Genomic DNA, 24,902 nt, shown 5'->3' with positions numbered 1-24,902 from the left:
GGAGTCCCCAGAGCAGCTGGAATTAATTTTCTCCCTTCAAATCTATGCAATTTCATATGAAACTGCAGTTTGGCTGCATAGCCAAGTACTTCTGGGAGTGTACAGTGCAAGAACACACACGCACACACACACACACACACACACACACACGCACACGCACACACACACACACACACCCTGCTGTTTCTTCCTCGCTCCACACTTGCTGAGCAAGTAAGTTTTGACTGCCAGTCACCCCTCCCCCCACCCCCCAAACAACTGTACAAAATGGAATCATTCATGACTGTATAGAAACGGGCTGTGCCCAGAAATGTGTGCAAGTATAACCAAGAACACTGTGTCTCCATTACAAAACAAAAGATTGCCGAGATGGTGAATGTTCACAAATACTCCCAAGTCCTAGTAGTTTGCCCCCCGGCTTTGGGGGCGCTTTCTTTTTTTCCTTTTCCTTTTTTAATAAAACCACCCTGTGCCGATTGTCAAGCAGCCTTTTGGCTGAGCTTCAAAAATGCCTTTGAGGCTCTGCTCCCTGTCGAGTCCTTCTGTGCAAGGATTGCCGTTCTCAAAACATTACGTTGCGGTTAGGTGGCACAGGGCGTCAAGGCTGGATCCTTCCCCCCTGCTTCCTCCTTTTGAGTTTCAAATTAGGTTCAAGTTGGAATGGATTGAGATGGGAGAGACAGTCACAAAATCACACACTGGAGTTTGTGGGAAGTGGTTGCTCGGTCCCCACGCCACTTGGTCTTCCTCTTCTTCTTCTGACTTTTCTCTGGGACCTGTTGCCTGAACAGAAAAGAAAAGAAAACAGGCTTTCAGGACATAAGGATTTCTTTCACAAAAAGTAACATGTGTTTGGATCTGCGCCATTGGCATAGCAACTGCGTGTGGGATTAGATCAGTGAATTGTAAGTTCCTTTGAGTTTGCAGTTCATCAAAAAGACTCATTGGTCCTAATGATGATGATGATGATGATGATAAGTGGTGAATGTAGAAAAGGATAAGCAACTCACACATCCTTCCTGCTTCCCTGATCTCTCCTGAAGAAGGCTACATACAGATCATATATTTAAAGAATATTTCCCCACCCTAAGAATCCTGGGAATGGTATTTTGCTAAAGATGCTGTGTAGTTCTGTGAGATGTAAACTACTGCTCTCAAGGATTCATTGTCTGAGGGGGCGGAATGTGCCTTGAATGCACTTTAGGTATATGGTGTGGTCACAGCCGAAGCTTTCCTCCCTCTTTTAAAAAAGTGGTTGACAGGCTTTCACTACACATACCTCTATGTGTGTGTACATTGAGTTAGGTCTTGAGCTTTCTGGGCTGGAGTCAATTAACAGGGTGTGCAAGCAGAAGGGCTCCCACTAGTCCAATAGCACTTTTCTCCTCCAAATCCAGGGTCAGGAGTGTGGGTAATTGTAGTCAAACATAAGTATGCATAAGTGCTATTTTGTGCATGAAGCGTTTAACATAGAGAAGCCTCTTCCTAGACACAACTAGGTCATGCCCCCTTACCTCCATGAAGGAGGAAGTAAAGCTGCATCTCTTCCGTTATTCTCTTTCTCTCTCCGTGCCATGTCAAAGTTCAGGCCACACGTTTGAAACTATATTGTGTATTTTGCACCCAAGAGCAATCTACCGGTGTTGTTCTTGCTGCAGCACGCAACAATGCTTGAATCAGACCTTTGGATTTAGTAAGTAAAGCTTTTAAACTTACTTAACAGGGTGTGGTGTGTTCATTGCTAGAGTGGTAGAGAGAGGGGCAAGCGTTTTAGGGAAGACTAAATGGGATATGCAAAAGGGTTTAATGATCTATATTCCACACTATGTTGCGAGTTAATTCTAATAGTGTTTTTAATTATGCTGGGGGCTCTCTCCCACTGGAGAGTGTGGAAAGCACTGTGTTTTGAATCTAGATGCCCAGCCGATTCTTTTTGTTAATTACCCACATGTGGGTCAGATCTATTTTCCACCTCCACAAGGAGAACCCCCCAAACTGCACAGCGGGGGAGATCTTTCCATCTGGCAAGCAGAAATGCTTGAGCTGATGGAATGATTGTGCTGAATTCTTTCCTCTGTCTCCAGCATTCCGAGGCCCTTGGAGCGAAGCAGACTTCCCTCCCTAACAGCTGGTACAGAGTTCTGCCCTGAAGGGAGAGCAGATTTTAATCATTATGCTAAGTACTCTACTAATTTGAGCCTGACTGAACTGGGGACCTTGCTGTGGCTAAATTCGCTCAGTGTAAAAAGTGGGCATGGCTTGTTCTGTGCACTTGGAGACTTGAAAAAGAAAAATTGTCGTAGCATCTGCTTAATCCTTTGTATTTGAGCACCACCTTCTGACCCCAGCTATTTCACTCTCCCTCTCCCAAGGAACAGAGATGGATTTCCTGGAGTGAAAAAAGAAGAGGATGGTGGATCAATCCCTTCTTCCCCTTCACTGTTTCTCCACTAGATCTCACAACCTTCCAACCAACTAGATCTCACAACCAATCCAAAGTGGCTTTGGATTAAAAAAAAAGGTGTCAGAAAGAGGCACATGCAATAGTGGACTGATGTCAATGGAATAGCTACCCTCCCAACAGCTTACTTGAACAGGACTCGGGTGGGGCAGAGAAAATTCATGTCATAGAAAAGGTGTGTTCTTATAATAAAGGAGCTGGTAGTTTCATCGAGTGGCTGCAAGCCTACAGCATCTAATGTGGTGAGTTGAGAGATGGGCTCCTCTACCCAGCCCTAGTCTCAAGAACAAGAGACTTTGGCCCCAGGATAGGGAACCTGCAGGCCACTGAATGTTGCTCTCCTCATCCTTGAACACTGGGATGGGGTTGATGGAAATTCAACAGCCTCTGGAGGGCCACAAGTTTCCCTTCTTTGCTTCACCCATTCCAAGGGTGCCCTCTGTCACTGATTGATAGCCCCCTCCATTTCCATCTCAAGGTGGACCTTTGCCATTTTCTCCCATGGGATTTGGTACAAATCAGTGAATGCAGGAAGGTGCCAACGTAAGAATTTTCTGTATAGAATTTTGTTGAAAGGGCAGAACAAAATGTCACTATGGCGTGGCATGGCTACGGCTCTGGTTCTGAAGTGTGTGTCATGTCGTTTAGGTGTCACCCCAAGAGAAGCAGCATTTCTCAAGCTTTTCCCCTCCACTGAATCCTCCTTCTATCTCACATCCCTTCTCTGCCAGCCAGAAAAAGCCGGAAGAGTCTTGCAATGACAGAAAAGCTTGTATGCTGGAGAAGCAGAGTCTATGCTACCTCCTCTGTGCAAAACTGGGGCTGGCAGGCATACAGAGCCTTCATTCTATCAGAGCTTCCTAGAGAACACAACTGCAAGGCAAGGTTGGGTTATCTTTCCTGGCTGAATGGGTCAGTGTGGCATAATGGACATATACAAATGCCAGATGTCCCATTCCAGCTAAAGGCCTACAGCTAATGAAGATGGGAAGTTAGCACAGAAATCCATTTTGAGATGGATTAATGCAAGAATATCCAACAGGTCGATCACGATCTACCGGGAGGTTTTGGTTGATTGGGGTCAATCGCTGGGTCCCTTTCCTTAGCGTAACATAGAATCCTGCAGAACGGAAGACGGAGTTTACTCAGTGAGGCTGTTTGTTCCCCCAGCAATCTGTTGGTGAGTGGCTGTCCCCCTTTCTCCCTATAAAAAGCTCAATGTCTGGGAAACAGCCCTACTAGAAAAACTAACCAGTAAGCTGAAAATGACACAGGGACAAACAGAAGAAGACACCTTCACCCCGGTATGGTTCCCCTTCATCACACACACACAGCCCAACAAGACAATGACAAAAATCTACCGACAGCATACAAATCAATATGGCTAACTTGATCAAAAACACCCACCCACCCCACTCACACAGGAAACCAAAAGATCACCACAGCCAATCACAAATGAACAATCACACCCTACGCCAGCCCTGACCTCTCTCACTGCCAAAGGAGCACAAGTGAGCAACAGAGAACCTGCACAAACAAGGCTGACACCAAACCCTACATAGATTAAGTAAAACAGAAACATTGTCACCCCACCCCACCCCACCCGTCACCCCATCCCACCCACCTCTTTCCCCCTTTTCTTCCTAATGTCTCAACAACCAAAACTGATTTGTAAAAATGTTACATGGGAAAAATACGAGGGAGACATTGCACACACCTTTGTAAATCAAGAAAATCTTTAATAAAAAATACTTTTTTTAAAAAGCTCAACATCTTTGCCCTGAACCCCTAAAAAACGGGACTTTCCTCCTCCCTAAAAAAGCTCAACTACTTTGCCCTGAACCCCACAAAGGGGGTAGATCACTGCCAGTTTTTAATTCTGTGAGTAGATTGCAGTCTCTTGGGAGTTGGCCACCCCTGGATTAATGGACAGGAAGACAGTTGAGGGACAGGTTCTTACTTTATAGCTAATGCTACGTGGATGAATGAGGAATTTGCCAGCTCAGATGGCACTGCAAAAGAGAGCATTAAAAAGGAAAGGTTGCCCTTTTAAACTGCTCTGATGGGCAGCTAGGGAGACTGCCAGCTTCAGGGATATTCAAAGAAAGAGAGAGGCTTACAAATCAGCATTGCTTCACAGAAAGCAAAACAAAGAACAGCAGCTCTCCTTATCACCCCAATTTGCAACAGATTTTTCTATTTAAAACATACTTATTAGGAAGCATGTCCCATTGGACATAATGGAACTTACTTCTGTGTCAACATGTTTCCCCCCTCACTGGATAAAATCAGCTACCTGTCTTTAAGGACACGGCAGAGAATATTAGTGACAGGTGCTACCTATGAAATCCCAATTGAATGTGCAGAATTTCTTATGAGTCACAATGAAAATGAGGAAGATAATATTTATAGCATTCTATTCTCAGTGCAGAATGGAATTAATGGTCACCAACATTCTGATTCCATGCATCAGCATGACGTCATTCACATATGGGCTGGGAGGCTCCCAGTCCTTTTTTGCAGAAACATTGGCTGTATACACACTATACCCTTAAAGCTCATTTGAAGCACATTCTGCCCCCCCCCCAATAAATTATGGGCCCTGTAGTTTACTGAGTTGCAACTCCTAGCAGCTGTTCACAAACCACAATGACAATAATTATTGGGGGGGGATGTGCTTAGAATAGTGTGCATGCAGCCCTTATGACGCCCAAGTTAAGCAAGTGAATGTTGTGCTTCTATAAAAACGGTTTGGTTTGTAACTGGTTAACTGCATGAGAAGAAAAGAATTGCAGTTTACTCTCAAGGCCTGAGAAATAAAATGTATAGGTGATCTTGAGTTTCCAGTGTACAAAGAAACTGTCTGACACATTGTCACCTCTTTATTAATTGTGTCTTGTGAGTTTGGGGTGTGTGTGTGTGTGGAGATAAGAGAACCCTAACCAAAAGGAAAGCCTGTGAACAAAAAGGGGTATTAGTAAAAAAAAAAAAAGGAAATATCTTTAGAAGTAACTATCATTTTGAAGATAATTTCAAAGTATTGTTAAACATCTAACTTGCAGATAAGCCTGTTATATGACATTCGAAACAAGTTTTAATAAATTCTGGAGGTAGGACTCAAACTAATGACTTCAAGTTGCAAAAAAGGAGATTCAGACTAAGCATTCGAAAAAACTTTCTGACAGTAAGAGCTGTTCAGCAGTGGAAAAGACTCCCACGAGAGGTGGTGGACTCTCCTTCCTTGGAGGTTTTTAAACAGAGGTTGGATGCCCACCTGTCATTAATGCTTTAGCTGAGATTCCTGCATTGCAGGGGGTTGGACTAGATGACCCTTGTGGTCCCTTCCAACTCTAAAATTCTATGATTCTAAGTCTCCCAGTCTGTTAGGGTGCTTCCAGACTGTTACTAATTTTGGGTAGGATTCAAGCACATAGCAGAAATTCCTGTTGCAAAATTACAGTTGACTGAGAAGTCTTGTGCAACAAGCCTGCTTCCCCAGAATGTCAGACTTTTGGCAATAAAGAAAGTGTCGGGAAAATGCAGTGGAAAGTGTGGGATAATACTTGCTTTGACGCAATGCCGCCTAATCTCCCTGCTAAGAAATCAAGCTGATCACTCAATAAGCAGGTCCTCTGGAAGTGCCCTCGGTCCTGTGCCTAGATGCAGCTACTGTGTGTGGGTGTGCAGAGATATGTGAGCATTTAGAATTTATTCAATGGTGGCAGCAGAATTCAAAGGAAAAAGTTAAGCAGGTACCGTCATTGTACAAGGGTTATGTGGTGGGGATTCTACCTGTAAAAATACAAAGGTGGAATGGTAGAACAGGAAGGCTTTCAGTTCTGTATCTGACACAGAAACACACACAGCATTGTGGCAAAATGGGGGCAGAACTGTCACAGGTATTTTCATGCAAGAGGATCCAAAGCGATGCTTGCTTCAGGTATGGTTTATATTATGAATGTAAATATGGCACTGATGGCATTCTCATTCACAAGTTAGGAAGGATGAATCTGTCCATTTCAGCCTCTCTCGGTTTATCATTATTCCAGTCTTAAATGCAATCTTAATTTCTTCAGAAGTTCGCCATTCCCCCCCCCCCAAAGATCCTCATGAAAATGCATCCTGGATCCATTCTCCACCAGATCAACTCCAACAGCGGAGATGCCCTAGAAGGCAATTAGCAAATGGAAAACCAGAGCAACCAGATGCTTCGCCATCCTTATGATGAAGATTCTTCGGGCAGAACCAGATGTTGCCCAATTTGCCACAGTGTCGTGCACGCGCCTGTCCTTGACGCAAGATTTAAATGACGGGGGCTGCACTAGCTCAGCTATGAGAGAGTCTTCTCAGTGCCAGCTCTACTAATGAGGGAAATGATTTGAAAACAACATGGCAAAATTCCAGCTTCGCATCTGTACTCCCAAAGCGACTTCTCCTTACCACCCACTCCTCATTTCTGCTGCCAAAGGAGATGATCTAGGATGAGTGGGTAGTGCCACCTGCTTTCCCGAGAAACAGGCATAAATCAGCAAAAGATATGACTGCAAGGAAGAAGGAAGCGCCACGTATTCCTCCTTTTCTCTCCACTGCTTGGAAAAATGGCCATGATAATGGTAGCATTTCTGCAGGCCTATATCCTCAGCTCAATTGAGGCGGGGGTGGTGGGGTGGTGGGAAGAGGCACCACACAGCATGTTTTCCAACTCTCTTGTACATGAAATCTAGTAAAAGGGACCATTTCCATGGAAGCACATTTTCCAGGCGGAGTTATTTTGCAGCAGATTCATAGACATGCCAGTTCAGAGGTGCCACTGAGTTCAGTGGGGCTTATGCCCAGGTAAGCATTATAGTATTGCTTTAGTAGGCAGGATGTGTAGAAATTCAGCAAACAGACCCCCTTGAAGAAAATCTGCAGCCAAACTGGGAATATAATCCCAGTTTAGACAGGACAGATTGATGGTTCATCCGTTCCACCATGGTAGGTTCTCAGCTTGAACTGGCAGTGCTTTCTCCGCTCGGTGGGCAAGTAAAACAACTCGGCATTTAAATAAATGGACAAAGACATCCAGTGCTTTTGGACTTTTGCCAAAATAAGATATAGAGGAAAACCAGATGCTGTAACACAAGTAAGAGTAATGGAAATTTAAGAAGCACCAAGTTAAACTTCCAAGCCAAGTGGCAAAGTTGAGAGGAGAGGCACATTAAGCCCAGATTTTAGACTTTTCTTTACATACAAGCCAACTGGACTTTCCCTAATTTTGCATGTGGCAGAATATGGGTTCATGTTACACTGGGCCACTGTTGCACATGAGATTCAATGGCTTAAAGCAGGTATTTCCAGTTCTGAGAAGTCTCTTCTATTCCAGAGAACCTTCTCAGGGGGCTGTACTACCTAGCTGGTTTCTCATTCCCCCAGCTAAGCACCCACACCCAGTCCTCTCATCTTAAATTATGTAGGACAGCTTTCAGGCTAGATTGGAGCTCGGCACCTCTCGTCTTAGAAATGGACAATGACCCTGAGCTAGTGGTTCTAAGCAGGGTTCTGGAGCTTTTTTGAAACTTATCTAGGGTTTCAGCATAAGAGAGTCCTCTTCCTTGAAAGGCACCTTGCCCACCATTACTGACCAGGGTGCAGCTGTAGAAGGATGTTCCAGGAGCACAGTAAATTTGATTGGAGGGGACAGCAAGGCTTAAGACGATTGGATGATACCCAATGAACACTAAGCATGGATCTTAGGACATGCCCCAAAATGCCCAGCAGATAATTCTCCCCTCCCAGTTTTCAAAGAGAAGAAAGTTTGAAAGTCAGCGCCGTAGACCATCTCAGAAGGCATCAACCTTCAATGATCAGGTGATACAATGGCCTGAGCTGGAAGGGGCATGTTGGGCTGAGATGACATCATGTCATCAGAACTCAAGGCTGACCAAGCTCACATGGGCCATTTGAGTTGATCATGTGGACCATCTGTGATAGAGAGATCAAATGGATAGGGTCCACAACTGATCTGCTACCAAGATGGTTATTTGTGTGCTGAAATATATATGTAAACAGTGCATTATATTAAAACTGGCATTTAGCAGTGAGATATGAACCAGTTCTTGCTTCTAGCACGTGGATGACAGATTCATTAAACCCTTGCAAATCGTGTCAGTATTTGGGCCAACTCAACAGGATGATGGCTCACCTGATTACTCGAACAAGATCATGGAAGGCTTTGTCAACATTCAATGGGGGATCCTTTGCACTGGTTTCTATATATGGAATCTGGAAAATAAAGGCCCGGTAACTCTTAAATATGTATATTATTGGGGAAATGGTTTTATGTAATGATTCACGAGAAAGAAAACATTTGATTGCACAGTAGGGATTCCATTATAACAAAGAAGGAAGGTGGCTTGTACTGAATATAGAGTTTCCTTTTTATTTCCCCAATCTGCCTGAAGACAGTTTGAATAACTAGAAGCTCAGAAAGATTAAAGAGCTGTTCACAGATAGAGCTTGTCACACTGATAATTGATAATGAAGACAAGAAGAGGGTGGGTTACATGTTCCAGGTTTTGTACACTATTCCATGGCAGAAAATGACTTGATAAAGGTGTTCTCTAGTGGCATAGTTGCACTATAACCTTGCATCAGTTTTATACCAGTTTAACTGACATAGTCTCATGTAAAGAAACTTGGGAATGGGTAGTTTGGAGAGAGCTTTGCCGCCCCTCTCAAAATTACAGTTCCCAGAATTTCCTGGGGAGAAGGAATGGCTGTCTGCAAAATATATATGTACTTACAAGGAGATCCATATTATTATTATTATTATTACTTCATTTTTAAACTATACTTCATCCTGTAACATCCCAGTGTTGGTTACAACATAATAAAATAAAATACAGTAGCACACAACAGAACAGCAGACCATGGAAAAGGGATATTCAAAAGCAGTCATATGAAATATAGAAATTTGCTGCTGATGTAGCCCAAGCAATGATAGTATATTTTAAGAATACATACAATGTATTTATCGTACCTTTTATTGTTTTAAAGCCACCTTGTGATCAATTTTGGTGAAATTTCTGAAATAAATATATTTATATATTCCAGAAAAGACATATACTTGGTGGGTTTGGTGTACAAATGGGCACATGTGCATGCAAACAGTCAACCTAGTCATACAAAATATAGTGGGATTTTTGCTGATGGAAGAACAGACCTAGCATTCTATATACTTCCAATAGGCTATAGGTTCTTACAGGCCATTGAATGGTCAAAGAAAACATCAAGGAAAGAAACCAAAATACTTACATTGTGCTTTGCTGCCATTTCCTTTCCTTGCTCCCGGGTGATTTTTCGCAAATGCATTAAGTCTACTTTGTTGGCCACCAGGATCATTGGAAAAGATTCCCTGGGAGAAGAGAATAAAGAGAGGACATCAGTACAAAAACGCCCTGCTTCTTGGGTGTCACATTATTTCCAGTATCTGAAGAAAACAGAAACCACAAACCAAATAACTTGCTGCTTAATTGAAGAACAGAGCTCGATCAAATCATGAATGAATGCCGTGGAGAAAAGGTGATCTACCAAGGTTTTTCTTATCTTTTGTTTGTGCATTAAATAGCAAATGTACCTGCATTGGACACCTAAAACCAGTCTAGAAATCTGAGCTTTGGCCTGGTTCACACATGCAAGGACACTGCTTAATTTCTCTTCTTGGTCACTGTCGGCAACTAGGAACTGAATGTATGGACTAACTGCTCAGTTATAAATGTTATTTATTTATGACGTTTATATACCGCTTAATTATTCAAATTTCTAAGCGGTACACATAAAAACAATCCACAGAAAATAGGATAACAAATCAGTGGATTGGATGCTGGGATGGCAATTTACATTCAAGGAGGAAACAGTTTCCATCCTTCCTCCCTGTACTTGCAGTCACCTGTAAACCCCAAAAGCTTATCTGGAGGGTGAGTAGGCACTCCTGAACAATGTGGGATGAGGCATGTGCCTGCTGGGAGACTGGGGAATTTGGATTCAAAGGCAACTTAAGGAAACTCACTGAAGGGAACATTTCTCTCCCTTGCTCCCCCCCCCAGTAGCTCCGCCACACCCCCAAATGTACCCGTGTTCAATGTAACATGTAAACAAGCATACTTTACACACAGGCTGGCGGCATAAAACTGAGGATGTCACTTTCAAAGATTTTATAACGGGGTATGACATCATATTGTTACAAGAGACCCAGGCTAGAGAGAGTCTGGTTTTGAATGGCCACATCAGAAACACCAATGCTGTTCATTAAAAAAAAATCACATATAGTAAGTTCTGGCAACATGCAGATATTTTAAATATAACTAACGGGTTAAAGGATGGGTCATAAAAATATAAAGTCATAAAAAATGTAGGAAGTAAGGATGCAAATTAATTCAATGTCCACTCAGTTGAGAGCCATACAAAAAAGTTACGTCTCACGAGGGAGGGCTCTATTTATTCCCTAAAAGAATCCATGGGAGAGTACTCGCAGCTGAAAGGCACTCACCTGTCTTTGACTCGGAGGATGAGCTGGTGGAACCTGTCCACGTGCTCGAAGCTGGCTTTATCTGTGACTGAGTAGACTATGAGGAATCCATCCCCCGTCCTCATGTACTGCTCTCTCATTGCGCTGAATTCTTCTTGGCCTGCCGTGTCCAGGACTAGGGATGGCAAGGGGAAAGAGAAAGTAGAAGATGCTCAGTTGGCCTGCACCCAAATTGTGTGTCCATACTGACTCTCCTGCCCTAAGCATACCTGCTTGAGAGCTAAGCCTCCTTTGTACACGTTTCCAGGTCTATGCTGGAGGAAGGTGGGGCTGTGCATGGCTAACCCTGCCCCACCTCCAGCCCTCCCTACATCTGCACACTGACCAAGAAAGGTAAAAAGAGTTTAAAGGTGTCATGACTGCGTGCATGCAGGTGCTCCTTATGGCTATGCCCAGCTCAACATTTGGATGTTGGGAGGGTGCAGCCAGAGCAGCGGGGTCCAGCTCTCCCCTACATGTGTTCAGTGCATGTGTGAAGTCACACGCAAAGAGGGTGGCAGATGTGCTTAGGATGGCAGCCCAAGTCTCCCAGATTATTAGTTTTAGCAACGATGGAACACCCCATTGCAACCCAAGAACTAGACTGAAAGCGGGCTTGAGCCTTGTGACAGTGAGATTCCCCTCTGACAATCTTATTCCTTTGCATTATGGATGTGCAGCCATACCTTGGAAGTTGAACGGAATCCATTCCGGAAGTCCGTTCTACTTCCAAAACATTCGAAAACCAAATCGCAGCTTCTGATTGGCTGCAGGAAGCTCCTGCAGCCAGTCAGAAGCTGCGGAAGCCCCGTCAGACGTTCGGGTTCCAAAAGAACGTTTGCAAACCAGAACAACCACTTCCTGGTTTGCGGTGTTCAGAAGCCAAAACGTCCGAGTTCCAGGGCATTCGAAAACCAAGATACGACTTTATATATTAAAACTCAAACCCCAGCATTTGAGGACCAAGCTAGACAGGGCATTTTGTCACATCGTATGTTGTGTAACTGCATTTTGTTAAACACATAGGCAGCAAAGGAGTCCCTGGAACATGGAATAATCCATAGAGTCCAAGCCCAGGACAGCTTCACATGGTATACTTTTGGCAGATGCACTAGTATATTTCTGAAAAATAAACTATGCTCAAACACCTGTAGTGAAGAGCAGAACAGAGCAGAGGCCACTCCTACCTACCTCCATCCTGGGAACCAACAGAGGTTTGGCTCTTTCATGTTCTTATAGAAGTATTTTGCTATTCACTGTTAGAAACAGGATACTGGTCTAGAGAACCCAACGGGGTTGTGTTGTTGCTTTAAAATAAATAAATCAGTCCCACTGTATGTTTGGTGTACGCTTGGTGAAATAAATGTTGCTGTTACAATTATAACGTCTTTATATTGTTTACCCTATCCCTTCTGAAACATTAGCTTCTCTCCTTGGCTAGGAGGAGGGAATGTGAACCTTGCTCCATATATTTGCAGTCTGTGTGGGTCCAATTCTGAGGCACACTTCGGGGGGGGGGGGAATGGTAGAGAACATTCTTTTCTTCTTATAAAAGTTATTTTCCATAATTCTTTGTTGCCAGACGGAGAAAGGCATGACCCCAAGGCTACTCCTGAATGACTGTTCCAAAGCCATTAAGCAGAAGCAAAGCAAAAGCCCAGGAAGGAAAAAAAAAAGGAATTATGCTATAATTGCTTTCTTTTAATATCGTGCCCTTGTTTCTCCGGCAGACCTTGTGAGTGGATTTAAGTGCCGAGGGATGGCACGTGGTACAGTCTTCTCATGGAACAATGACAATCTCTGAATGCATACAAGTGGAGTTGTTTGGAACTGCCTCGTGTCAAGCTAGCGGGCTACTTGGAAAGCTAGCACACCAGAGAAAGCAACCAAGATACTTTTCATATGCAGGGAGATTTTGACATGGAGGCACTTGACCCGCCCCCAGAAGCTTCAGATGGAACAGTTAGGATCATATTACTGCAGAGCTGGAAGGGACTCTTGAGGGTCATCTAGTCCAACCCCCTGCAACGCAGGAATCTCAACACTTAAGGGTGTGCCACATTTTCTCCTTAATATCTAAAGTGGTTCTAATGCCTCAGAGCATGTGCAGAATGCATTTCCCCCCACCACAAACTATGGAGCCACAGCCAGCCTTTGCATATTTGGGAATAAGGAGCACAGAGGCTCCAGGTCAAAGACTGTGGCCTCCAGGCAAGTTTACACCTCTGTTTTTCAAAGTTAAGCCCTCTGAAGGTGATTTTTCTGCCAGTGCAAGCATTTCTGCTTGCCAGACAGAATGACCTCCCTTCTCCTCCAACTGTACACGGTTCTGGAAGTTTCCCCAATTCTCCCCATAGGATTTGGGAAGGATGAGGGGAAGAGCGGGAAAAGTCCTGATGCGCTAGTGGAACTCATTGCGCTTGCTTCTGCTAGGACAACTACTTAGTTGAATCTGGTCCATTGTATTCATTGCTTCGTGAAAGGTAAAGGTAGATTCAGGCCCCTAGATATTAGCTCTCAATTATTATTATTTTTTAAATTGGATAAGCAACATGTAAGATACATGCTTACACTGATGCTATCTATTCAGAGCCCCTCAAATATGATTTTTATTGTGCATTCATGATGATATGTGCTCATGATGATACTGGGGTTGTTATATATGCTCTTGCTTTTGATACTGTCTGTGGCTACAAAACTTCAAAGAGGAAATACTGTTTCATTTCTAATCAGCATATATCCCGTTATACCCTACTGAAATCCCACATTTTTTTTTGTATCACAAATGTCTTGGTTTATTTTTCGTCCCTCAAGACAGCCATAATGAAACAGCATTGGGGAAGCATCTTAGAACAAATAACAGAGCAAAATGATGTGTGGACGGTCCAGTGTGAATCCACCACTAATGCACTATGATTGTGTCAATGACATGTTATGGAACACACACACACAAACAATTTTGAAGGGTTTGCAATTTCTTTATTTATGGAAGAATTCCGTACCGCTGTACCATAAAATATCAGAGCAGAACACTGTACAACACTTCTGAATCGCTGCTATGCTAATTTATGATCTGTTGCTCTGATCCTGCATTTGCCATGATGTGATGGCATACCACATGATACGAGAAATCCTTAGAAGATTTACAACCAGTGAGGGCGGGGTGAAACACACAATGCTTTCCCCCTTCAAAGACAGAGAGAAAGGGATCTAATTTTGGGGGGAGGGGAGGGATTGATTCTAATACAAAAAGCAAACATCAGGATTCAAAACTACCCCTCTCCTCTGTAGGGGAAGAAATAATTTCACTTCTGATGAAGCATGGATTTGGAGTGCTAAGAAGAGTTGGCAGAACCAGGAACCTGTTCACTGACTCTGGTGCAAAAAGGGCCTGCAGAATAAAGGCAAAACCTTAACCGTTTAGCTTATTTAGAAGCCAGATTTAAAAACAAAACAAAAAACCCAGGCACCAGCTCCTCCGTGACAGCGTCTATGCAAGCATGAATGCTTTCAGAATGATCGCCGGCCCTTTAACCTTCTGGCTAGATTATCCCCAAGCTGTTTTTATGATCTGTGCAGAAGCAAGGCAGACGAACCAGCATGTTCTTGGTGTGAAGCAAGAGCACATCTGGAGGTGGGCCAAGCCAAACACAACAAGAAACGCTGACAGAACTTATGGGAAGAATTTAGGCAACCAGCTTACACGTACTTGTTTAGGAGAAGGCTAAATTGACGCAAGTGGAATTCACTTCTGAGCCAACAGAAGCATACATACTTGTGCAGTTAGTACCAGAGCATAAATGCATAGGATTGTAATTCTAAATATCCCGGATGACTATGGTGTTGTGGGCGTAGTGCCTTGTCTTAACCAGATTTGCTCAAGTCTCGTGGATTTTGATGGAATTTGTTTCCAATCAAGTAGGCTTACAATGCCAGCCAGAAATCAAAAGAATGTGAATGTACCTCCCAAACATCCTTAAACAAAATAAAAACCACACCTCTTCCTTCCCATTTTTTTTACCTACCACTTGGTCGGTAGTTTGAAGGAGAGATGCAGTACAGGCTGCAACTTTAGATTTGCAAAGTTGAAGTTGATAAAATGGATTTGTCACCCTGGTGCAACAAATCCTACCCTGCAGCTCCCCCCCCTTTTTTAAAAAAAACCCAAGGTTTTTGCTGTTAGGAAAGTGAAAAGTGTGGAACAAATGAAGGATTAATGGGAAGACATATAAAACACCTTGCAAGCAAGTCAGGATGAATGCTCATTGTCATCTAACATCCTTGCACACAAATCGCAATGAATGCTCAATAAAGACTGGGCGGAGCCTAATATCTGTTTAAACTTTGTGCAAGCAAATCAGGATGGAGGCTCAATGAACAGGTTGCCGGGGGGGGGGGGGCGCTCAGGTTATTGTGAGCCAGTATGCTCAGGAGACTTCTGTTCGCCTGCCTTGTTAAAACATTTTTCTTTGGCTTCAGATTTGGAGCACCAGCAACAGACTGGCCTCTAGCAAAATAATAATAATAATAATAATAATAATAATAATAATAATAATAATAATAATAACAACAACAACAACAATAATAATACTCTGTAAGCATCAGATTCAGCAAATGGACAGAAGATGTTGGGTGGCTGCAGCAGCGGTGGGAGAAAACAGGAGACTAAAACAAGTTGTTTGATCCAAACTGCTCAAAACAAAGGTGGAATTAATTTAGTGTAGCAAGATTAATTCTTGGATTCCAGCCGTGTGTGCATAAACATTGCATGTATACAAATGCACTGCGTTCGTGAGCAACTGGACAAGCAGCCCCAGGAGAGAAATGATGAAAATAGCTACGTGCAGAGAAAGTGGTAGTTGTTATCAAAAAACATCCCTTGCATAATAATTCACAAGTTTATGAATAGAGCCTGCCTTGGTTACCTTTATTTTCCTACATTGTTCTCTAGTAAAAGTAAAAGTTCAAGCGGGGGTCGCATTTCTTTTCAGACCCATAAGAGTGCTTTTCAAGTGCACATGTCATCTGAAGCAAAAACAGCAATGACAACAACAGTGCAAAATGTGAATCTATAGCTGAGTCGATTTCAGGAATGGCTTCAGTTTGTTTGTTTGTTTGTGTAAATTCAGGGACACTTTGAAGGGATGATGCAATGGATTGAAAGAGAGGGTGTTTGAGGAGACGTGGGTTCAAATCTTCACTTAGCCACAAAGCTCATGGAGTAACCTAGAACAAGCCACATTCTCTCTTACTCTCTTCACCTCACCTGTTCCATAGCATAGTCGTGAGAATTGAAAGGAATCCCATATATGCCCCTCTCAGGTCCTTGAAGAAAAACCAGGAACTCAACATGGCAAACAAATAAATACCATCCCTCTCACCTTCATACCACTGCTCAGTCCTGGAGCCAGTAATGAGAGAACTACAATACAGTGCTAATGTACTGAAATTGGCTCCTGGAACAACAGGTAGGAGAGAACCTCTGAGTTTCTTAATTGAACTAGGGGAGGGTGTAGCACAGAGGTTTCACTGCCTCCAGCCAGGGAGGCAGAGCATAGCCATCATGCCTAGCAGTCACTGATAGCCTTCTTCTCCATGAATTTGTCCAATCCTCATTTAAAGTCATCGAAGTTGGTGGCCACCACTGCGCCCTGCGGCAGTGAGTTCCACAGTTTTAACTACGCATTATACTTTTCTCTAGCAAAATCTACTTCTATCCAAGTGTTTCATTTTTTGTGTGTGTTCTTGGCTTGACTTCTGTCAGATGCCTTTTTGTCTGTTGTATTGTTTTTTCTCTCTCTCAGTGGTTTTTTTTTATATTTTCTCTGTAGCACGCTGCCTAGCAAGATAAACATACTTTTGAATACCTGGCCAAAACACTCCATTAAATCCCCAAACGCCTGTGTGTTCTGGCAGTGATCTCCCGAACAAAACTTCAGTGATTTAAATCATTATCATTAAAATAATCTTTCATTTGGAGAAGAAATACCAAGGCAGGTTGGTAAATATACTCTGCATGGAATAAAGGGCAAATCGGAATAGCTCCACTTGATTCTTGCATCTCATTTATCTGCACTGAGATATAACATATGCAATCAATAAGATATATGGAATTTATGCACACACAAAAGTTGACCAGCATCAGAAGAAAGCCCATCAATTCAAAATAGGTGGCTCACCATCTAGAATGGCCCACTGCCCATCTATCTCCGTATGCTTCAGGTAAGAGTCTTCAATTGTTGGATCATAGTCTGGCACAAAGATCTTCTGGAAAAACTGAATGGTGAGGGCACTCTTCCCCACACCCCCATCTCCGACCACCACCAACTTGTACGTGGGAAGGTTTTCACTTGGAACAGCACTTGTAGCCATGGTACCGATAGGTTAGAACTGGAAAAGAGAGAGAATTCTTGTGTCACAACAAAACAGCATGCAAGCTTTCGAGTTCTCCAAAACTCTTTGTCAATGTGATGGTAAACAAAGAAACTTGGGGGCGAGTATTGAAAAAAGGTAGCTGGTAGTAAAGCTATGGACCTGGCTCTCATAAGAGCCTAATATGAAACATAGAAGGAGGTAGCAGTCATGCAGATGAGACTCTGCAGGTACTATGAAGGAATCAAGGAAGCCATATGTTTCCCTAAGGATGGCGTAAAAGTCAGAGAAAATGTTTCTCCTTCCCAAAAGGCCATGGTGCAACTCACTCCCACCTAACACCCTACAAAGCCTCATTTACATGTCTGCCACCTCCTCCCATGTTATGTCTCTGGCAAGATGATCTTCAGGTCTGAGTAGGCACATGTTGTAGTAACCTGCCTGATAAAGCACTGGAGTTAATAGGGTTGTATTGTATCATCCAGTCCCAGTTAGCGATCTCACAGCCTTATTCTAGGCCAGTGTTTTTCAACCACTGTTCCGCGGCACACTAGTGTGCCGCGAGATGTTGCCTGGTGTGCCGTGGGAAAAATTCCAGCCAGAATATCAGCTTTGTGTTCAGCCAAACAGGCCCTGGTTGCACACAGAATAAAGTATTTTATAATTTTTCATATTTCTGTTTACTTACTATTTCATAATAAAGTAATTGTAAAATACTTTCTTTGTGTTTATTTGATTCCTATTCAAGAGAATTACTTTATATATAGTCGATATAGGCACAGAGTTAATTTTTTTAAACATTTTCTAATGGTGGTGTGCCTCGTGATTTTTTTCATGAAACAAGTGTGCCTTTGGCCAGAAAAGGTTGAAAAACACTGTTCTAGGCCAGGAGTAGCCTATGTGGTTCTCTCCAGAAGTTCTTTGACCACAACTCCCATTATCCCTGGCCACTGGACATGTCAACTTCACCTGATTGGAGTTGTAGTCCAAGGACATCTGGAAGACACCAGGTTAGCCACTTCCATTCTAGGCTAACTGATGTTTCCAGATCCTTTTCAAAGCAGCATCATGTACTGTTGTAATCTAACTTGGAGGTACCAGGACTTGGATACACAACTGAAGCCAGGAAAGGTCATAGTTGGCATCCCATCCTAAGCTGCTAAGAGAGTTCTCCATTCCAGAGAGGCCACATGTGCCTCATTGTCACCTGCAAACTACAAACCTGGTCCTTATAAGGGAAGAACAACCCCACAATCTCATTCAGAACAGCTGGAATGAACCTCCCACAAAGATCTCTGTCTTCTCTGACTTGGACCCATTACCACATCCAGGATTTAGCACTACCCCTAAATTTCCAGCTTCTAACCCAGGTTTGGATTAATCTGGCTTCATTTGCAAGACAAGCCCGATTCAAAGTCTATAAGTGGGGGAGACAGAAGACAAAAGATGACAGGAGACCTCAATTCTTATTTTCCCTTCTGGTCAAAGTCAATACATAGTCCATGCCATTTAGAAGAGACCATGAAGCTCAGAACCAAAACATCTCATCTTGCCCAAAAAAAGAAAGAAAAAGTTATCTGGAAATAAAAAACCTTTCCGAGTATAAACTCCTCGGCTGAGAAACTGCTCATGACAATGATTTACAGTATCCATGGTAACGTGTGTGGCGTTGAAATTGCCTAATCCTGTTATGAAACCTGCAAAGGGGAGGGGGGGGAGAGAAACACTTAGATACAACAACAGCAGCTGGAGCTGCCTCTGTGTTCCCCCTTCTCTCTTCCAGATGGTTCTCTCAAAATCTGTAGCTTTCACATTTAGCAACAGCTACAGGACACTATTGCTTTTTAATTGTGGCCATGAAGCTGATAATAAAGAGAGAGTGAGTGTGTGTTACAGACTAGGCACTAAATCCCTCAACAATACAACAGTGGCGGGTCTGCGTGTGGCTTTCCTTAGGGACATGGAGCTCACCCAGTGCACCCAATCATTGCGAACCTGCATCTCCCAACCTGCTCTCTGTCCCAGCCCAACTGCACAGGAGATGGAAATGATAAATTATCACCAGTGAGCCATTTAGAGCAACCTTGTTTGTTCATGACACATGTCCCCAGATGTACTAAGCCTCTGAACATTGGGGTTAAACCAATCAGGAGAAGCCATCACTTTCCTGCCCCTGTTTCAGAATTGCCAGGGTCCCTGGGGCTGGTCTCCTTCCTAAATCAGACCTATGTTTGTCTAGTCCGCACTTCTGTAGTCTCCAGAGTATTCTGGTTGGTTCTCACATACCAACCAATGCCCATTTCCCTAGCTCAAGGCAGCTCTGCTTGGAGCCCTAGGAAATCTTGCTGCTTCAGCTCAGGCTGGGAGCTTATACAGGAGCAGGAAGCTCCAGACGAGATCAGGAGAACTCAGAGATGGAAGTAAAACTGGTGAGGGTCAGTCATGACTTGAGGCCCAGATGGCTGAACAGGTGTCTCTCCCCATAACAGCCTACTGCCCCTTATAGCTGGTATGGCAGAGGGAGGCCTTTCTTGTTATCACACCATTGAAGGAGATTAACCTGGTGGTGACACAGGGTAGGGTCTTCTCTGTGGTGGTGCCCCACTGTGGATTGTTCTCTTCGAAGCAGGTCTAGTGCCAGAGCTTACAGCATATTGGCACCAGAAAAAAGACCTGCTTGTTTGCCTGGGCATTTATGGGACATTAGCTGCAGGTGCCACTGAGAGCTGTAGGAGCATTTTTATTAATTGCTGGGCTGAAACCTGTCCTCCAGTTTATCAAAAGATTTATTTCAGTTCAAAAGTGACTTCTGTTTTTTGGTCTCGTTCTAATGGTACTTTAGAATTCACTGGGTATGAGGTTTTTTATTATGCCTTGTTGCACGGTGGCCAAAGGTGGGGTGCACACACTTTCCACTTGAGATTTTTTTTTTTTTTTTTTGGTACTTGGAGCAGCCTTCGTGATCTCAAAAATCACCATGGGAGGAGTTACTTTGTGGCATCTTCTCCTGAGCTAATGGAAGTGTGGAGAGCCAAGGAGGATGGCTACTAAATGCCTGAGATTGGTGCACTCACTAATACTGTTTAACGGAAGTCTTTCCTTTTGCATTTTACGTACCCCAAAAAATGTTCTACGTGCATTTCTTTTTTAAAAAAACCAACAACTTCATTTTAAAACAACCAACCAAAAGCTGTCAGGTGTACCATCCAGCTGATGTCTTCAGGGAAGGCGAGCACTTAAGAATGCTGCAGAGTATAGACCCCTGGAGAGATTATTTGCAGAACAAAACAACACTCACAGGCCTCCCTCAGCCACCTTGAAAGTAGGGTCAGCTCTGCATCCCACCCAAGAGAAGGTTACTGGCATTTTCTCTCCACCCTTTGAGAATTTTCAGATTAAATCTCTTTTCTCATTAATAGATGGGAATTATTATTATTATTATTTTAAAAAGAATTTTTTTTTTTGGCACACCGCTAGTTTTTAATGAATGAATGTTAGTGGTTTGGTTTTTTTAAAAAAAAATAAAAAAATATTCTTAATTGTTTAGAATGGATTTTTAAAAAAAATTGCATTGAAACTCTCCCTGGGATCATACGACAAAAGTCAGGCAAAATTATACATTTAATAAATAAATAACAACAAATAATGGAGAAAAGACAGAGCTTGCTCTCTCTCTCATTGTCAATCTGCCCTTGCTATGTGCATCTGCAGCAGACTGGTGGGCAAAGGGGAGGCCAAGTGATGGACTATCAATATTGTTTTTTGCTTCACTGGGTGTTTCAGCCTTATTAATGAAGGGTTTCAGACCCAGGGATCAAAGCTGGAGTGAATGAGAAAGCTGTTCATTAGACCTAGAGGCACAGTCTCTATCTACTTCTATAGTTATTGCCAGCAGTTCAACACATGTCTAGGATAAAGCAATCAGTGGAACTACAGGGATGGTATCAGTGATAAATGGGAAATAAGAAAATGGGCACTTTAGAGTTGCCTTTCAGAGTAAGAATGGAAAAGGACTCCCATTTGTTAACTAAGTACAGTATGTGTCCTAGAATCTATGGCTAGCTGCACCCCAGAACTTGCTGTGTAATCCAAAGTGGTTTCAAGGTAAGTACATAAAGGTACCCACAGTGGACAGATCTATGTGGAAAATGTACCTGGAGGACAAAAGGTTTGAAAACCATTGCTAAGTATAGTGGAAAACTTTGTTCAGGCTGCATTTAAATGAACCAACCAAATTCAAAAGTTTCAGACTAATACATTGGTGGAACGCAACAATCCTTCGGATTCCTCTGAATTTTGAGATGCAGATCTTGGCTCAAAGAGGTGGCAAAGTGCATTAAAACACATATTTTAGGATTGCACCTGTTTCGAATTGTGTACATCGGGAGAAAAAATAGGTTTTTAAGATTGTGATGAATATATATTTAACTGTAAGTTTCCACATTTAAAAAAAAGTAATCACAAACTACTGCAAAAAATGGGACAGAATGGACATATGAACATGTGTAAAACTGACATGGTCTGTTTGTACCTAACTATGGCTTGAATAAGTATTCAAGTGCGGCTGGTTTATTTTTTTAAAAAACCTATAGCTTATATCCAAAGCAGTGCCAAGTCTCCCGTTCCATTAGTGCAAGAATTTCCTCCCTCTCCTCTCCCTAAACATGTTCTTTTGTTTTCCCCAAAGCCCTGGGTGCATATGAGGGAAGGGTAAAGGTAAAGGGACCCCTGACTATTAGGTCCAGTTGTGGACGACTCTGGGGTTGCTGTGCTCATCTTGCTTTACTGGGCAAGGGAGCCGGCGTACAGCTTCCTGGTCATGTGGACAGCATGACTAAGCTGCTTCTGGCAAACCAGAGCAGTGCACGGAAACGCCGTTTACCTTCCCGCCGGGGTGGTACCTATTTATCTACTTGCACTTTGATGTGCTTTCAAACTGCTAGGTGGGCAGGAGCTGGGACCGAGCAACGGGAGCTCACCCCATGATGGGAATTCGAACCGCCAACCTTCTGATCAGCAAGCCCTAGGCTCTGTGGTTTAACCCACAGCGCCGCGTGTGTGGGTGGGGGACCTCTAATGAGCATGTGTTTCGAAACAAGGGCAATGACTCCTGCCCCCACTCTCTCACTACCGCCATTTCCAAAAAAAATTACAAGTCAACTTGGTGGCTGAAATGAGAACACTTCTGTACATTATCCTGTGAAGAGTGAATGACCCTTCAAGGCTGATTCTAATGATGCTGGCAATTCTTAACCTCATTTTACGGTTACCAGCTGTCCCGCCCCCCCAAAAAAACCCTCACATAAGAGAACCAGAGCTGCTCACCTTCCCATCTCTGCTGAAAGAGCAGCACTTGCTTGCTTCGCCATCTATGGCATTTAAGAAGAAACACAGCCCTGGAATTGCACAAAGGAACAGCCAAAGGCCTTTGCTCCTTGATGAACATTTAACAGTTATTTCGGGAAACACAAAATTATAGCTTCGGCGATAAAACCCACGTCACCGTAAATTACTGTGGTCGGCAGGATCAGAGTGTCACCGCGCTGCAAACTTTCCAAGAAGACAGGCAGCTAAAGGGCTGAGTAGAGAGTGCAATTTCACACACCCCTCCTGCTTATAGGTTAATTAGCAAAACTAAAAACTGTGTAGATTTCTCAGGAGACCTGCAGTGTGAGGACAGAAGATGCTCCTGGGAGTGCACTTGCAAAAGCTTGTGGGATGGCTAGACGCCATTTCCATGCTCTTTTTTGCCCTTTTTCATGCCGCTTCCAGGTTCGCAGTGATGTGTGCAATCGCATGTACACATGAATAAATGGGTACCAGTAATTGCCTGTAGGCTCCTATACTCTCCCTCCACACTTCCACCGCGTTTAGATGACAACCTTCAAAAGCCAGCCCTGCCTTGTTTCAGGGCCCACCTTCTGAGTGTGGCCCTAGACCTAAGCCCCAAGGTCCTTTCCTGAGGGCCCCACTGCTCCCTGGGTGCAGGTCCAGAACTCAGGCCATTGCAGCACATTGCTTTTCTCATTAAGCACTTTTAAAACCTTCTTACATCTCAACAAGAGGGTGAAATTTGCTCTTAGACCTCCCCCAGCAGAAATAAATGACACATAAAAGGGACGCGGGTGGCGCTGTGGTCTAAACCACTGAGCCTAGGGCTTGCCGATCAGAAGGCTGGCAGTTTGAATCCCCGTGATGGGGTGAGCTCCCGTTGCTCAGTCCCTGCTCCTGCCCACCTAGCAGTTCAAAAGCACGTCAAAGTGCAAGTAGATAAATAGGTACTGCTCCAGTGTAAAGGTAAACGGCGTTTCTCTGTACTGCTCTGGTTCGCCAGAAGCGGCTTAGTCATGCTGGCCACATGAGCCAGAAGCTCTACGCCGGCTCCCTTGGCCAATAAAACGAGATGAGTGCCACAACCCTAGAGTCGTCCATGACTGGACCTAATGGTCAGGGGTCCCTTTACCTTTAAAAGGGCTTAACTTTGGCTGCACTGTACCCTATTATTTCTTCCTTAAAAACAAAACAAAACATTATTCTCCATTTTGCTCATGGAGAAAATTATTATTGTTCCTTTTTAAACAATCAAAAATATCGCCTTCAATGAAAGTACTTAACGCAAAGGAAGCGATTCTCATTTTAGTAGTAATCACCGAAACAGTGGATTTGAATTAACTAGGCATGAGAAAGAAATCAGATATTCGAGAAGTCGATATGCCTGCCTATGTAGATGTAACAGAAAGAAAGCTAATCCACACAAGGAGGAAATTGCTTGGAATTCCACAATACCCCTGCCCTTCCTTTTAGCACAATCCCTGGAAATGGGCAAGTTCCCTCTTGGAAATCACAGCTTTCTAGTAAATGAATTACTAATCCCTCCTGTTCACCACCCTTGGCTGTTCCAGATCAAACTTCCTCAAAACACCAGGAAATCAAAGGGAAACGTCTTAATTGCCTTTGATCACTGTTAGAACTGTCACTGTTTTGGATATTTCTTTTGGATGCTGCACAAAAAAGAAGAAGACTTGATATGTGTCGTATGTCTATTGCACTTTATGGTAGGAGGGTGTAAAGCTGCAATATTTTAAAAAGAGCTCATGCAGCAAGACCTGGTGTCACAACCAAAATGACAGGCATGCAAAGCAGCAAACTGAGCAGTGGCTAAGCACTTCTCCCATATAATTCAAGCATCTATTATTTCATATATATTTTTTAATGCCACACAAAGGCTCATCAATTAACTTGCCATGTATTCACCGAATAACACACCTTCCCTTCCCCATGCAAACTTCTTCCAGGATGGGGAAATTTCTTAATGACGTCACAGACACCAGCCAATCAGTGCCATGCACAGACAACTTCTTATTCCACTTTGCTGAACTCATTCTCCCCCCCCCCCCGGAGTACCTGCGAAGGGAAAATGTATTTTTGAATTTATTTTATTTTATTTATTATTGCTGAGTACAGGCCTTTTCCTGGTGTGCGAGCTTTACTGCGTGCAGGAAGTTTCTGATGTGAAGGGTG

General features: G+C 43.3%; 1 protein-coding gene across 2 annotated transcripts in view; it reads right to left on the bottom strand.

Moving 5' to 3' along the window:
* Window positions 1-456: 456 nt before the first annotated feature.
* MRAS (muscle RAS oncogene homolog) overlaps window positions 457-24,902 on the bottom strand; it is a 43,478-nt gene continuing 19,032 nt past the window's right edge. For both annotated transcript variants that reach the window (XM_033161924.1, XM_033161933.1), the window contains exons 2-6: window positions 17,189-17,399; window positions 10,992-11,145; window positions 9,758-9,857; window positions 8,646-8,725; window positions 457-783 (exon numbers count right to left, since the gene is read on the bottom strand). In XM_033161924.1, the coding sequence (XP_033017815.1) occupies window positions 684-783; window positions 8,646-8,725; window positions 9,758-9,857; window positions 10,992-11,145; window positions 17,189-17,381 (627 nt within the window). In that variant the 5' untranslated portion in view covers window positions 17,382-17,399 and the 3' untranslated portion in view covers window positions 457-683. The remainder of the gene's footprint in view (window positions 784-8,645; window positions 8,726-9,757; window positions 9,858-10,991; window positions 11,146-17,188; window positions 17,400-24,902) is intronic.

The sequence above is a fragment of the Lacerta agilis genome, chromosome 1 (assembly GCF_009819535.1).
Source record: "Lacerta agilis isolate rLacAgi1 chromosome 1, rLacAgi1.pri, whole genome shotgun sequence".
Lineage (NCBI taxonomy): Eukaryota > Metazoa > Chordata > Lepidosauria > Squamata > Lacertidae > Lacerta > Lacerta agilis.
This window is presented reverse-complemented; position numbering and strand designations above follow the sequence as displayed.